Raw genomic sequence first — 14396 nt, 5'->3', positions numbered from 1 at the left:
TTTACTAAGAAAATCTCCACAAGAGGGAGGCGGTGAAAGGGCGAAAGAGGTCCGAAGGTACAAACTTCCAGTTATAAAAAAATGTCATGGGATGTAATGTACAGGTGGTGACTATAATAATACTGTACTGCATATTTGAAAGCTGCTAGGAGAGTAGATCTTAAAAGTTCCATCATGACCTGGCTGGTATGGCTCAGTTGACTGAGTGTTGATTCCCATGCACCAAAAGGAGGTCGCCAGTTCAATTCCCGGTCAGGGGACATACCCCAGTTGTGGGTTCAATTCCCAGTCAGTGTGCATATGGGAGGCAACCAATCGATGTTTCTCTCTCACATTGATGTTTCTCTCTCTCTCCCTCCCTCCCTTCCCTTCCTCTCTGTATAAAATCAATAAAAACATATATTTTTTTAAAAAGTTCTCACCATAAGAAAAAACATTAATATGTATGGTGATCAATGTTAACTAGACTTACTGTGAACATTTCACAGTAAATACAAATATCGAATCATTATGTTGTACGCTTGAAACTAATATAACATGTCCATTCTACCTTAATAAAAATAAGTCTCCCCTCCAAAACACTGAGATACTTTTGGCTTAAATTTAATTGCTCAAATTAACTGTGAGAATGAAGAAATGCATATATTCCAAAAGCGAGTTAAGTAAAATCTTTAAAATGTTACCTTTAATAATTATAGGAAGCATATTTGAATCTCTTTCTACTTTCTCTTTTGGCCTTAATAATTTTTGTTCTTTTCTTTCTTGGTACTTTATAAATGATCTCTCCTTCCAGTGCAAATTGCCATACTTCTCACGGTCCTTCCGGTGCGCCTCTTGGTGTTCCTTTCGCTTTTCTTCTATTGTTTTTAGAGCCTCTTTATTTTTCTCCTGCTCCTGCTCATACTTCCTCCAGTCAACAACTTCATGTGCCCTTGCCTTTACAGGGAAAAAGCAGGCATTATTTAACTAAAAGCTTTGTTTTTCTTCCACTATGAAATTAGTTTAACTCATATGAAAGTACTAATTTTGTAAGTTTCAAGAAACTTATAAAACTTTCATTTGAAGGCTTTGTATATAAATGAAATTATTTCATTTAAAAACCCTATCTCAAATTTTAAAAAATTCTACAGCCAAATTCTAAAAAGGCACCACTGGCCCCCTCATAGTCTAGAATAGTTAATAATAAGCTAACATTAATTTGGTATAACATTATAGATTATTTAAAATCATTATATCCAAGCTAATATATAGGAATTAAGCTTGATATACCTCAGATTCTACTTCAAGAATTTCATCTCCTGCAGAAGGGAGGTCTTTCCAGCCTATGATCCCCACTGGCATGCTGGGGCAGGCCTCATTAACTGATTTTCCATTTTCATCAAACATTAAGCGCACTTTCGCCCAACTCTTCCCAGCAACCAGAATTGAGCCTTTTCTCAATGTTCCTCTTTGAATTATTGCTGTAGTAACAGGACTAAAATGAAAATAAAGTTATTAATTCTTAATGCCATAATCAGGATGTAATAGTATTTTCTTAGTAAAGCAAAGATTATTTTTTCATTTAAAGAAAAATGTTTTTGTCCTAGCTGGTTTTCTCAGTGGTTAGAGCATTGGCCTGAGGGTCGTGGGTTCGATTCTGGTCAAGGGCATGTACCTTGGTTGCAGGCTTAATCCCCGCCACGGTCAGGGTGCATGTGGGAGGCAACCAGTCCATGTGTCTCTCTCGCATAGATGTTTCTCTCTCTCTGTCTCTCCCTCTCCCTTCCATTCTCTCTACAAAATCAATGAAAGAAATATCCTCTGGTGAGGATTAACAAAATATATGTATGTTTTTATTGACTTTAGAGAGAGGAAAGGAGAGAGACAAAGACCGATTGGCTGCCTCCCACATGCCCCCTACTGGGGATGGAGCCAGCAACCTGGGCATGTGCCCTGACCAGGAATCAAATCGGTGACCTTTTGGTGCATGGGATGATGCTCAACCTACTAAGCCTCACTGGCCAGGGTGAGCAAGAATATCTTTTTGAGACTTAAAAATACATAATATTATGTTTTTACCACTTTTCAATTTCTCAAGCAGTTTTTCACACTACAAAAACATTTCTTCACAATTGTTAAAAAGGTTGAAGCAACCCAAATGTTGGAATAATAAGGAAGGATAAAGAAACTGCAGCATACACATACATAAAATGAAATATTATGCAATCTGAAGAAAACACACAAAATCCTATCACATGCTACAACATGGATGAATCTCAAGGTCATTTATGCTAAGTGAAATAAGCCAGTCAAAAAGAACAAATACCATATGACTCTACTCATGAAGTTTCTAAAGTAGTCAAAGTCATAGAAACAGAAAATGGAAAGGTAGCTGGCAAGGACAGGGGGAGTGAGAGAGAAAATTAGTGTTTCATGGGTATAGGGTTGCCGTTTTGCAAGATGAAAAAATTCTAGATTCTATTGCACAACAATATGAATATACTTAATGCTACTGAACTGTACTCTTAAAAATGGTTAAGATGGTAAATTTGATAGTTACGTATCTTTACCACAAAAAAACAACACATTTCTTATAAAGTTACTAGAGGCCGGATGCACAAAGTTTGTGCAAGGGGCTCGGCCCTCGCAGCCCTGGCTTCGTCTGGAAGGTCGTTCTGGTCATCTGGATGGTCGTTCCACTGTTCAGCCATCCAGTCTAATTAGCATATTATGCTTTTATTATTATAGATGGTAGTGGAGGGTGCAGAGAGCTGAGTGTTCTGACAGAATCCTACTCCCCTTTATTTTGTTAAACAGTGAGAAGACTTCTTTTGCTGATAGGGAGGAAAATTAAAGACAGCAACACCATTCCAAAGACCTTCTTATATGTTATATTAATGAGCAAGGACATAAAGAATTTAGAATCCTTAAAATGCAACAACTGCTATTTCATTCCAATTTATGTTAGTCTAATTAGGCTTTACCAGTTCAGTCATGTCAGTGTGGAAAAAAAAGTCAAACAAATCGAATACTTAAGTCATGTAAATGTGACTACTTGGTGTATACAGATAGATATTATGGTCTACTAATAACTGTATTTTGTGTTCTCTGTGCTAGTGCAATAAAATGCTTTTCAAAAAAATGCTTGGAAAATATTATTCATGGACTAACCATAACATGCAAGAAAAATAACATTATATGATCAATTCACAAAAACAATAGAACAAAATTACTAAAAAGCAAGCATTTTACTAGACCTACCCTCTTCCTTTGTCTGTGAAAGATTCTATAACTGTTCCTTCCACTGGACCTGTGGGGTCTGCTTTCAATTCTAATATTTCTGCAAGAGTAATTGTTGCCTCTGCCAAAGCCATCAGGTTATCCCCCTTAACAACAAAACAAGTTGTTAATATACATTAATATCATCTGTAAATGTAAATACTAGGGTCAGAAAGCCAAATAATCCTTGACAATTATATTTTTCTCTTTAAGCATTAAAAGCATAATTATGCAATTGTAAGGAAGGAAGGGAGGAAGGGAGAGAGAGATAAACAAGAAAACCTGATCCAGGGACAGATATTGCAAAGAACAGTGGCTATTTTTTTTTTAAGGCCATTAGTGGTGCTTGTTAATACCCTTCCATAAACACATGCTTCATTCATTCTCTCTTTCTCTCCTCCATCTGTCTCTATAACTGTGATTTCTTCCTCTAACGCTCTTTACAATGATACTTCATATTGAAGTTCTATTCGTGACAAACTTTTGCATCTATTTTTTCATTTGATCCATTGTAACTACTTAACTGTGCAAAAATAAAAATTCACTTCACCTCCCTGGACCTCCTTTCCTCAAATGAAGGACTAGATTACATGATTCTTCCACCTTTGACGATCTATCTTTACTACGCTTTCTAGAGATTAAAGATCACGCAGCTGATAACTGGTGATGGAACAGGAACTGACAGGCAAGGGATTTTTCATTCTCCCTGACAGCTAAGAAATTGGTCGCAGTTGTTAGAGAGTATAAAACAACAGAGACAACTGTAAACAAAATACTTTGCTTACCCCTCTACTTATTCCTTGTATTTATTCTAATTTATAAAATGCTGCTCTGAAAAACAATGCTGGGGTTGTTTCTTTGCATAATGTAGACCTCTATATCTGCCTTGAAAAAGGAGGCCCCATTTTACTTCCCTGTCCCTCTCTCCTACCTCCCTCCATTCCCCAATCATCTCTGCCATGTCCCCAGATTTGCCTAAGCATCTCTACATCTATCTATTCATCTGAAGGTATTTGGACAGAAAAGGTAGCCATGTCTTCAAATGCTTTAATCTTACCATATGACTTTCAGAGTGCAATAGCAATCCAGGTATAGTGGAAAGATAACAAAGTAAGGTGGCATTTTATCAGTATCAATAGCATGGTTATACTATTAAAGAAGGCATAATTTCTAAGCATCTTGGAAGAAACAGAATTAGGAAAAATAAAGATAAAATGAGACTTAGTTGAAAAACTGTGGCCAAATACAGCACCATCCCTCAGTGAATGATCAGGGGGAAAAGTCTGTGTTATGAGTAAATGATGGAATATGATAAGAATGGACAAAAATGGAATTTTTGTTAATTAGCGGCAACCTGCACAGGATAAAAGAATTAAAAATGCTGTCACAAAGCAGGTACTGAGCTTCCTTGGTGTTTTTCAAACAGAAAAGAATAACTGGTAATTTAAAAGAAAACAGAATTCATCATAAATAACATTATAAAACTTGTAACAATTTAATTCCCCCAAAAACTGAGTCAATCACTTACAAATTGAACCCAAATGTTTCTTCTTTGTATTAGTGAAAATTTTTTATTGTTTAAATCTTAAGTGCCCTAAGACTTTGCTAGTTTTTCACTATAAAAGCAAGCACTTTTTATTAACAACTGTATTTCATTTTTGCTTAAAACAGTCTTTAGCCAACTCATACCCTACCCACATCATTCACTATTTATTCTTCTCATTCTAAGTATCTCATAATAAGAAAAGCATTAGGTTTAGATCCCATTACCATCAGCTATGTAACCCTGGATTGGTGACTGACCTTTCTGAGCCTAATTTCTAATCTGCCAAACCAGGAAGATACCAGTTTTGCTTAGTACCCAGAGAATTCTGAAACAACAACAGAAATTATATGTCAAAATGCTCTTCAGGCATAATGCACTATAAGCATTCCCATCTGAACACAACATCTATGCGTTTACCGTAAGTGCAGAGACATGCACTGCCTGTACATCGCCTCCGTAATCTTCACACACCACGTCATAAGCTAGCAGTTCTTTCTTCACTTTTTCAGGGTCAGCCTCGGCTTTGTCACATTTGTTTATGGCGAGGACAATAGGCACTGAAAGAGACAAAGTTCAGAAGAGTGCAAATGGCACCTTTAATCCCAGGTGTTCACAACGAAGGCACCAACCTGTTCTGGCTTTCTCTCTACTCAGTGGATGTACTTATCTAACAAAAGACCTAAAAAGACCCACTCTTTAGACCCACTGTACTGTACTTTCTACACACAAAGAATTGCAGCTGTGAGATGTCAAACTGCAATTATAAGCAGATTCTGAATTAAGAATAGACGCTAAGATGATTTAAAACAAAAAGGTATGTTGAGTAGAGAAAGGCCTATCCTTAAACCTGAAAGCAAGATCAGCAATTATATGGGAGATAATCTCCAGAAAAAGATCAAGAGAAGATTCTAATTGAATTCCGATGCCATTAGATGATTTGCCTATTCTTTCTAGGAGCTACTCACTCATTGTTAAAACCTAACATTTTATCCTGGGGTGAAATTAGGAATCATTGCCGTGAACTTACCTTTGGATTTACAGCAACTCTTTTTTTTTTAAATATATTTTATTGATTTTTTACAGAGAGGAAGGGATAGTGATAGAGAGTTAGAAACATCGATGAGAGAGAAACATCGATCAGCTGCCTCCTGCACACTCCCTACTGGGGATGTGCCCGCAATCAAGGTACATGCCCTTGACCGGAATAGAACCTGGGACCCTTGAGTCTGCAGGCCGACGCTCTATCCACTGAGCCAAACTGGCTAGGGCTACAGCAACTCTTTTTCATACATTTAGCTTGGTGATACATAGTAGATTCTCAATAAATGTTTACTTAATGAATGGACCAACCAATCTTATAATCTACCTGTTATTACTAAACATACCCTCTCATTAGAGAAATCACACAAAATTTTAGCAGATAATTCTCTTGTTGGATTTCACCAACTGTAATTTTCTCAGGTAGCAAAGAAACATAAATTGAAAACAAACACACACAAAAAAAGCTCTGCGCCCTGGCTGGGTGGCTCAGGTGGTTGGAGCATCATCCTGTGTGCACACCCCAGTTGCAGGTTCAATCCTCAATTGAAGTGGATATGGGAGGCAACCAATTGATGTTTTCTCTCATATAAATCGTCTCACTCTCTCTCTTGCCCTTCCCCTCTTACTAAAATAAATAAATAAATACATACACACATACATAAATACATCCATAAATCAACCAATCAATCAATAAAATAAACAAATCCTCTGGTGAGGATTAAAAACAAAACAAAACAAACTATGCAATCCATAACCTACTACTGTGAAAAAGTACATGCCATATAGATAAGACCAAAAGAACAGGAATAGAATCATGATGTAAAAAATATATCAGTGTGGCTCAGTGGTTTAGTGTTGACCTATGAACCAGGAGGTCATGGTTTGATTCCTGGTCAGGGTACATGCATGGGTTGCGGGCTAGATCCCTAGAGTGGGGGGTGCAGGAGGCAGCTGACCAATGATTCTCTCTCATCATTGATTCTATCTCTCTATCCCTCTCCCTTCTTCTCCGAAATCAATACAAATATATTTTTAAAAAATATCATGTATCTTAACCAACTGCTCTGTTATGGGATCCCTGACAAATTTATCACTCTCTTCTTTTTATTATATTCCTTAAAATCATTAAGAACAGAGTCCATTCCACAAAGGCACTTTTGAGAGATTAAAAAGGAAAGAGAGTAACACTGAAAGCTAGAAGATCAGATGCCAAATAAACAGTAGAGAAAGAACTGTACTTGTGATCACAAGTCCCAAACTGAATCCTGCTACACTCTTCTAGGTAGTAACATCTGTGGGAAAATAATTCAACTGTCTTTGAGCCTTATCTGTAAGAACAGTTATAATAATCCTGAGATTGCCATGAAGACTAAACGAGCAACGTGGGCACTATCCCAGAACAGTGGCTCTTGCCATAGCACCTTGAGCATCTTTGGCATGCTGAATGGATTCTACCGTTTGTTTCATCACTCCATCATCTGCAGCTACAACCAGTATGATAATGTCGGTGACCTGAGCACCCCTGGCTCTCATCGCTGAGAACGCAGCATGTCCTGGAGTATCGAGAAAGGTTATCTTCTCCCCGGAAGGCAGAGAGACTGTGGAAACAGAAGTCCAAGAAACACTAAGAACTCAAACAGGTACTTTCTCAACATGACATTATCAAACACAACTAATTCTTTAAAATAATTTTATTCCTTCCATTAATCTTAATCAGAACAATTGATAACATACCAGCGAAACCTGTAGGGTTTTCTTTGCATGTAATAATTTCAAACTAAAACCCTTCATATTTCTAGAATATAACTACTTTCATAAATGTACCAAATAATATCTATTCTGGAGAGAGAATACACTGAGGATTACACAGGTAGCCACCCCTGCATAGCAAACATCAGCTGCACAACTGTCTTGAATAACAAAGGCTATTTCATATATAATCGGCAGCTCAGGATTTGAGTCCAAAAGCCTAGTGTTTAAACTCTGGCTTTGCCACTTACTAGCTGTGTACGTACCTTAACCAAGTACCTGAACTTAAATAAGTCTCAGACATCTTACCTGTAAGTAGGAATATTGATACCTACCTAATGATATTTTTTGAAGATAAAAAAGATAAAGTATATAAGGTGGTCAGCACAATGGTGAGCACATGCTAGGTGCTCAGTAAAGGGTGGCTATTATTTATTGCCACAACCTAGCAGTGAAGAATTTAAGCTCATTAACTAAGAATGGGCTAGAATAGAAAGATAATATAATTTTCTTCTTACAGAATGTACAAAATAAACTTTATTAACCACCTGCTCTACACTTCATCAAACCAATGCTTTAACCTTCAGCCTTTCCTTTTACTTTGAATTTGTACAGTTCATACTATGACACTAGGTTTAAGGAAGAATATATGGAGTTCCCAAGCACATTGTAAGATAATCTGTGTTCATACCAAGAAAGGCACCAATGTGCTGAGTGATGCCTCCAGCTTCCATTGCTGCCACTTGAGTTTTTCGCAGTTTGTCAAGTAACGTCGTTTTCCCATGATCGACATGGCCCATTATAGTTACCACTGGGGACCTTGGGGTTAATAAAGCTGGATCTGCCTGGGGCCTACAATTAACAGCAAAGGAATTTCATTTCTTAAACATCAGAACGGTTGATAGCCAGTGAATTGATTTGCAGTTATCTATGTGAACTGCCATTAACGATAAAACCTAACATTCAGCATTCTTTAGACCAAAGTATTTTCCTCTTCTATAGATATGACTTATGACAAAATACATGACTACACACCTACAGTTGACATCTTCATAACAATGAGCAGAACTGAATAAAAAACTTTAAGATTCAGGATCGATATATAAACTTAGAAAAATAACCCTTAAGAGTTTTATAATCACCTGAATATACTGATGCTTTAAGTACTTCAAAGAAAAGTTTAACATCATTTTAATTGCAAACGAAATTTTAAGGCAACCCTTTCTATTCAAAAGTGTGAATAAAACTATGTGGTCTCCTTCCCCCAATATATATGGTTACGTGTTACCTTCTCACGGCATCTTTATTTTCTCTGACTTTGTCCTGTTTTAATTTGCTCCATTTTAACTTCATTCCTGCCTTCTTTATCACTTCTTTGATCCAGACTTCATCTAAATGTGAGTCTGCTTCTAGTGAATCTATGTCCATAGTAGTGTTCAATAAAGCTTCATAAATAAAATCTGGGTGGAATAGATAAAACCTTTTAGGTTCATGAAATTAAATGTTCAGAAAGTGACCTCTATTAATAAATGTCCATATAAACAGTACACTCAATCGGAGAAATAACTATATAAGCTATCTGTTTCTCTAATGTTAATAAATCACAAAGAAGCTGAAAAGAAAATGATCTTTAAAACATAATGCATATATCCCCTAGCTGGTTTGGCTCAGTGGATACAGCATTGGCCTGCAGACTGACGGGTCCCGGGTTTGATTCTGGTCAAGGACACATGCCTGGGTTGTGGGTTCGATCCCCAGTAGGGGGTGTGCAAGAGGCAGTGGATCAGTGATTCTCATCATTGATGTTTCTCTCTCCCTCTCCCTTCCTCTCTAAAATCAATAAAAAATATATTTAAAAAAATACGATGCATATATATAAATTGGAATTTCTGCACATTCATGATTATTTAGAGTATTTATGTACCTGATGAACCATATGAATCATCAATAAAATATTAAATTGCATGTTGTATATACATTTAGTATTGAGTAGTTTATCATCATCTAGTTCTTTGAAAACTTGTAGTTAACATGTCATGCATATACAAATGTGTGTACATATATATATAGTCAATTATTGTTAATCGCAGTAGTTATGTTCTATAAAACCTTCATGAATACTGAATTAGCAAATACTAAATCATTGCTCTGAGGGGACAGACATGGTTAGGTTCCTTTAGCCTGTAATCATACAATTTTCATTAGCCGATCAATACATACCTTGTTTTAAATGTTTCTGTTTAAAGATATTTATTTAGTAGACGATATTGTTGATTCATTAACTCTGAACTCACGGCCAACAGCACTATAACTAATACCAGAACAAAGCTTATCTAACACATGTATTTTCTCTGTATGGCATATTACAGCCTTCCTGCAGTTAGCAGCACTAAACAGCACTTCGCTGCTATGTTTAGGGGCCATTTAAAACAGTGAAATCACCAACAAAAAGTACAGAAAAGCAAAAACATGTGGCACTAGATAAGCCACAAAAATTACACTTGTTTACAGTATGAGAGCTGAAACAAGAAGGCAGAATGTTGCCTCACTGAACCTTAGTAGGAATGTGTGATAAGGCAACTCAAAATTTTCACCCCTCTGCGTGTGTTCGGGAACAACTGCAAAAACACTGCGAGTACTGATTTGGAGGCAAAATACATTTTAGAGAATTCACCAATACAGAATCCCCAAATGCTGAGACTCAACTGTATGCACATACACACATAGTATCTCAACATACACACACATTCAATTTATTTATGTATCTATTTAGAGTGCCTAGAAAATCTTAAAATCCTATAAAATAAAGAGCTAATATGCAAATAGATGTCACACCCTCACACCATCATGCCCTCACACCATCACACCGTAATGGCTCAGACAACTCAACACTGGGGAGAGAGGAATGGGGACCAGCCAGGCACAAATGAGCTCGCAAGAGAGGAATGAGGACCAGCCAGGCTGTGGCCTGGGAGAGGGAAAGCCGCACGCCCCACGGTCCCCGCAGTCCCAGGCGCCAGTGACTGGGGCTATGGCCTGGGAGAGGGACAAGCCACCCGCCCTGTGATCCTGGGTGCCATAAGCTATGCTTGCAGCCTGGGAGAGGGACAATCCGCATGCCCCACGATCCTCGCGGTCCCGGGTGCCAGCAGCTAAACCTGTGACCTGCGAGAGGGACAAGCCGCCCGCCCCACAGTCCCAGGCACCAGTGGCTGGGGCTACAGCCTGGGAGAGGGACAAGCCACCTGCCCTATGGTCCCAGGCACCTGCGGCTGCGGCCCAGGCAAAGCCACCTGCCCATGGTCCCCTGTGGCTGCAGCCAGCCCAGGCAAAGCCGGCCTGGGCCCTGGGTGCCTGCGGTCATCCAGAGGGAGGGAAGCCCAGGTCCCGGGTGCCTGCAACCGGCTGGAGGAGGGAATCCTGGGTCCTGGGTGCAGGGTGAGGCAAAGGCAGTTAGGGGTAATCAGGCCAGCAGAGGAGCAGTTAGGGGCGATCAGGCCAGCAGAGGAGTAGTTAGGGGTGATCAGGCAGACAGGCAGAGGGGGTTAGGGGTGATCAGGCAGGCAGACAGAGAGGTTAGGGGAGATCAGGCAGGCAAGCAGAAGAGAGGTTAGGAGCCAGAGGCCCTGGATTGCGAGAGGCAGTCGGACATCCCCCGAGGGGTCCCAGATTGGAGAGGGTGCAGGCCGAGCTGAGGGACCCCCTCAGCCCTTCATGTACAAACTTCATGCACTGGGCCTCTAGTATATAATATTTACTTGTTTTTCTTGGTCTGCATTTTATTTAATGTGCTTTGTGTTTTGCTTTTGTTTTCAGGGGAGTGCAAACATAGTTCCCCACTACCACACATTATGCTGTCAAGTTCCCACGTTTGGGGAAATCTCAAGAGTTAGCACAATGAACAAGCCTCACCCTGGAAAAACCACCTTGGGGAATCATAGTATCTCATAGTTACTCATAGTATCTCCCCTGCCAGGTAAATATCAATGTGCTTTGTTTTAATTTCAGTCATATTTCCTGGTGGATGATATATAAATGTACCTGTTATGATAATGAAGTTAGTAGTCTTATGTTTCCAGACTTTCAATCACCTTATAAATATACTAGAAGCCCAGCGTGTGAAATCACACGGCCCCACCCACCCGCGCTGGTCTTTGGTTGTTATCGCGTTAGGGCCACAGGCCTTTTATAATATAGATTTTGGAAGAAAGATATGAAATAAAATCATCCTCACATAACCAAACCATTACACTAAAAGAACATCCTATTCAGTAATATGCTGGTATAAGTTTACTCACAAGGTTCTCAAAAAAAATTTCTCTGATTTATTGTATTTCCTTATTTCTATGGTGCAAATAACAATTCTTGAGAGATAATTTGGTTTGTGAATAAGAAAAGCATAGGCTGTGGAGCCAAAATCCCTGGGTTCAAATCCTGGCTCTTTCATGTACTAGCTGTGAAATCCTGGGCAATTATGTATCCTCTCTATGCCTCAGTTTCTCAACCTATAAATGGGGATAATAATCATACCTATCTCTAGGTGCACTGTGAAAATTACAGAGTTAATAAAGTATTAATAAATAGTAGCAGTTCAATGAATATCAGTTATTATTATTCTTTCCTTTTTCCAAGACTCTGCTTCACTTGTCATTTTATTTTGCTACAATCATAGGCTATTTCTGTTTACTAAATTTTAATGTCAGATTATAATAATAAAGACTCATTCTGTTCCAACAATCCCAAATTGGTAATAAATACATCAATGGTGCAATGAGGGATAAATATGACTATAATGCTATATATTTACAAATAGAAATAGTATTATTAAAAGTTGTAGTTAACCAACTCTCCCCTCCTCCCCTAAGGAAAAAAAAAAAAAGTTGTAGTTAATATTATGAATATTTTTCTGCTGACACTACATATAATGTCAAAATTAGTGGAAAATGGAATTCATAAAATTACAGAAAACCAAAGGGGAAGTAAATGAATACAAATATGGTCCCTCAGTCCAAAAAAATAATTTGGACTTAATCTAATATCTCACTAAATTTCTGAGAAAGGTTAGTTCAGATAAAATCATTTCCACTTTTATTAGAAGGGAAATGTTGGAGAACTACATTTGGCAAAGAGCCAAGAAACAAATTACAGTTTGTGACTTAAAGTGAAGAATATTGTAATGACAACTTTTTAAACTACCAGTCTAATTTTCACACTTGAATGCCTCAGTCTCATTGCAAATAAGATTCCAGGTATTCCATGTTCCCATTATTTCTCCTTATAAAATTATGTGGCTCACCTATGTCCTTTTCCATTGCTCTGGCCAGCTCCTCAACAGTCATTCCAATCCATACCTCCACCTCCTTTTTAGATTTTGTTGAAGATACCTGAGACTTCCGTGGCCTTACTTCCTATTAAAAAATCAGAACGCATGAAGAAGTAAGAAACAACTTTTAAGTGACAATTTATATTTATTCTGGAATATCTACCACAATCACAGCTTCTACGAAGAATTAACACTCCCATAAGCAGGTACATCTCAAGACTAAATTTTAAAATCCTGCATCCTTAATTCACTGTTATACACCAATTTCCAAGTAACCAAATTCATCAGCATTACAGAACAACCAGAACTTCCCTTCTTCACCAAGATTTATTACCTGGAGTGTAGCATTATGGAATAAAGAGTCTGTAAATGACAAAATATTCAAAACAGACTTCTACTCATGGCTCCAGGCACTTTCATTTCAGACCAAATAATACAGTAATGCCAGAAATCTACAACTACCTTCTTTGTTACTAGAAGCCTATATTGAGATAAAGCAGCCCCAAAGAGCGAGTCTGTTTGCCAGGACCCGGTGTGCTGCGGAGCTGGTCGCACTGGGTAAGCAGATGAAAACACACGCCTCCATTGTGCTAACGTTCTTCTTTGACCTAGGCTGTGCAGCTGTCTACAAACAGTGTGAAATCGTAGCAAGTTCTCCAACTTCAGCAACTTCTGGTTCATGTTTCTCCTAGAAAAAAAGTATTAAAGTAGTATTTTGGTTAATATTTAAGTCAAGTTAGCAGATATTAATTGGTATCTCCTCTACACAAAATAAAGTACTAGAGTGACAATGAATAAAAGTGGGGTCCTGCCCTGGAAGAGCTCCCAGTCTAGTCAGAGTTGGGATTCCATTCTAACTACTCTCTAGACATTACGTATTATTATCGTTAATGTTCCTACTATGACAGAACTGAAGTATAGTAACAAAATTATAAGGGGCCTTTTTCACTCTTGAAAAACATCAGCTAATCAAATTAAAAATAAGAGTGATTTTTTAAAATGCAAGTATGAACTCTTCATCTCTCTGCTAAACAACTATCAATGCCCCCGCCCCCAGTTTAATGTACAACTTCAAAACATGCTATATCTGCCCTCTGCTAACCTCACTTCATTTCTTACACCCTTAATAGTCCCCTCACTCCTACCTCCCAGGCTTTTGTTATTTTTACCCACTTATAATCTCCAAAGGTTTGTCATCTACTTTTTAAATTTTTAAATTGATTTTAGCGAGAGGAAAAGAGAGATCAACTTGTTACACCACTTATTTTTTTAAATATATTTTTATTATTTAAAAAATATATTTTTATTGAAAGAGAAATTTGTTATGCCTCTTATTTATGCATTCATTGGTTGTTTCTTGTATGTGCCCTGACCAGAAGTCGAACCCGCAAGCTGGGCGTATTGGGACTACGCTATAACCACCTGAGCTACCTGGCCAGGGCCTGTCATCTAATTTTGAACCTTTGCATAAACTCCCTC

The 14396-nt window shown here is 38.1% G+C and overlaps 1 protein-coding gene across 1 annotated transcript in view; it reads right to left on the bottom strand.

The window, feature by feature from the left end:
• The window catches only part of MTIF2 (mitochondrial translational initiation factor 2), an 18726-nt gene extending 5121 nt beyond the window's left edge, over window positions 1–13605 (bottom strand). The window contains exons 1-9 of the mRNA XM_015557856.1: window positions 13380–13605; window positions 12891–13002; window positions 8883–9054; window positions 8286–8446; window positions 7267–7443; window positions 5222–5361; window positions 3241–3365; window positions 1270–1474; window positions 684–936 (exon numbers count right to left, since the gene is read on the bottom strand). Coding sequence (XP_015413342.1) covers window positions 684–936; window positions 1270–1474; window positions 3241–3365; window positions 5222–5361; window positions 7267–7443; window positions 8286–8446; window positions 8883–9054; window positions 12891–13002; window positions 13380–13598 — 1564 coding nt within the window. The 5' untranslated portion in view covers window positions 13599–13605. The remainder of the gene's footprint in view (window positions 1–683; window positions 937–1269; window positions 1475–3240; window positions 3366–5221; window positions 5362–7266; window positions 7444–8285; window positions 8447–8882; window positions 9055–12890; window positions 13003–13379) is intronic.
• Window positions 13606–14396: the final 791 nt, after the last annotated feature.

This window comes from Myotis davidii, unplaced genomic scaffold, assembly GCF_000327345.1.
Source record: "Myotis davidii unplaced genomic scaffold, ASM32734v1 scaffold6, whole genome shotgun sequence".
Taxonomy (NCBI): Eukaryota; Metazoa; Chordata; class Mammalia; order Chiroptera; family Vespertilionidae; genus Myotis; species Myotis davidii.
The sequence above is the reverse complement of the archived record's forward strand: the minus strand, read 5'-3'. Positions and strand labels throughout refer to the sequence as shown.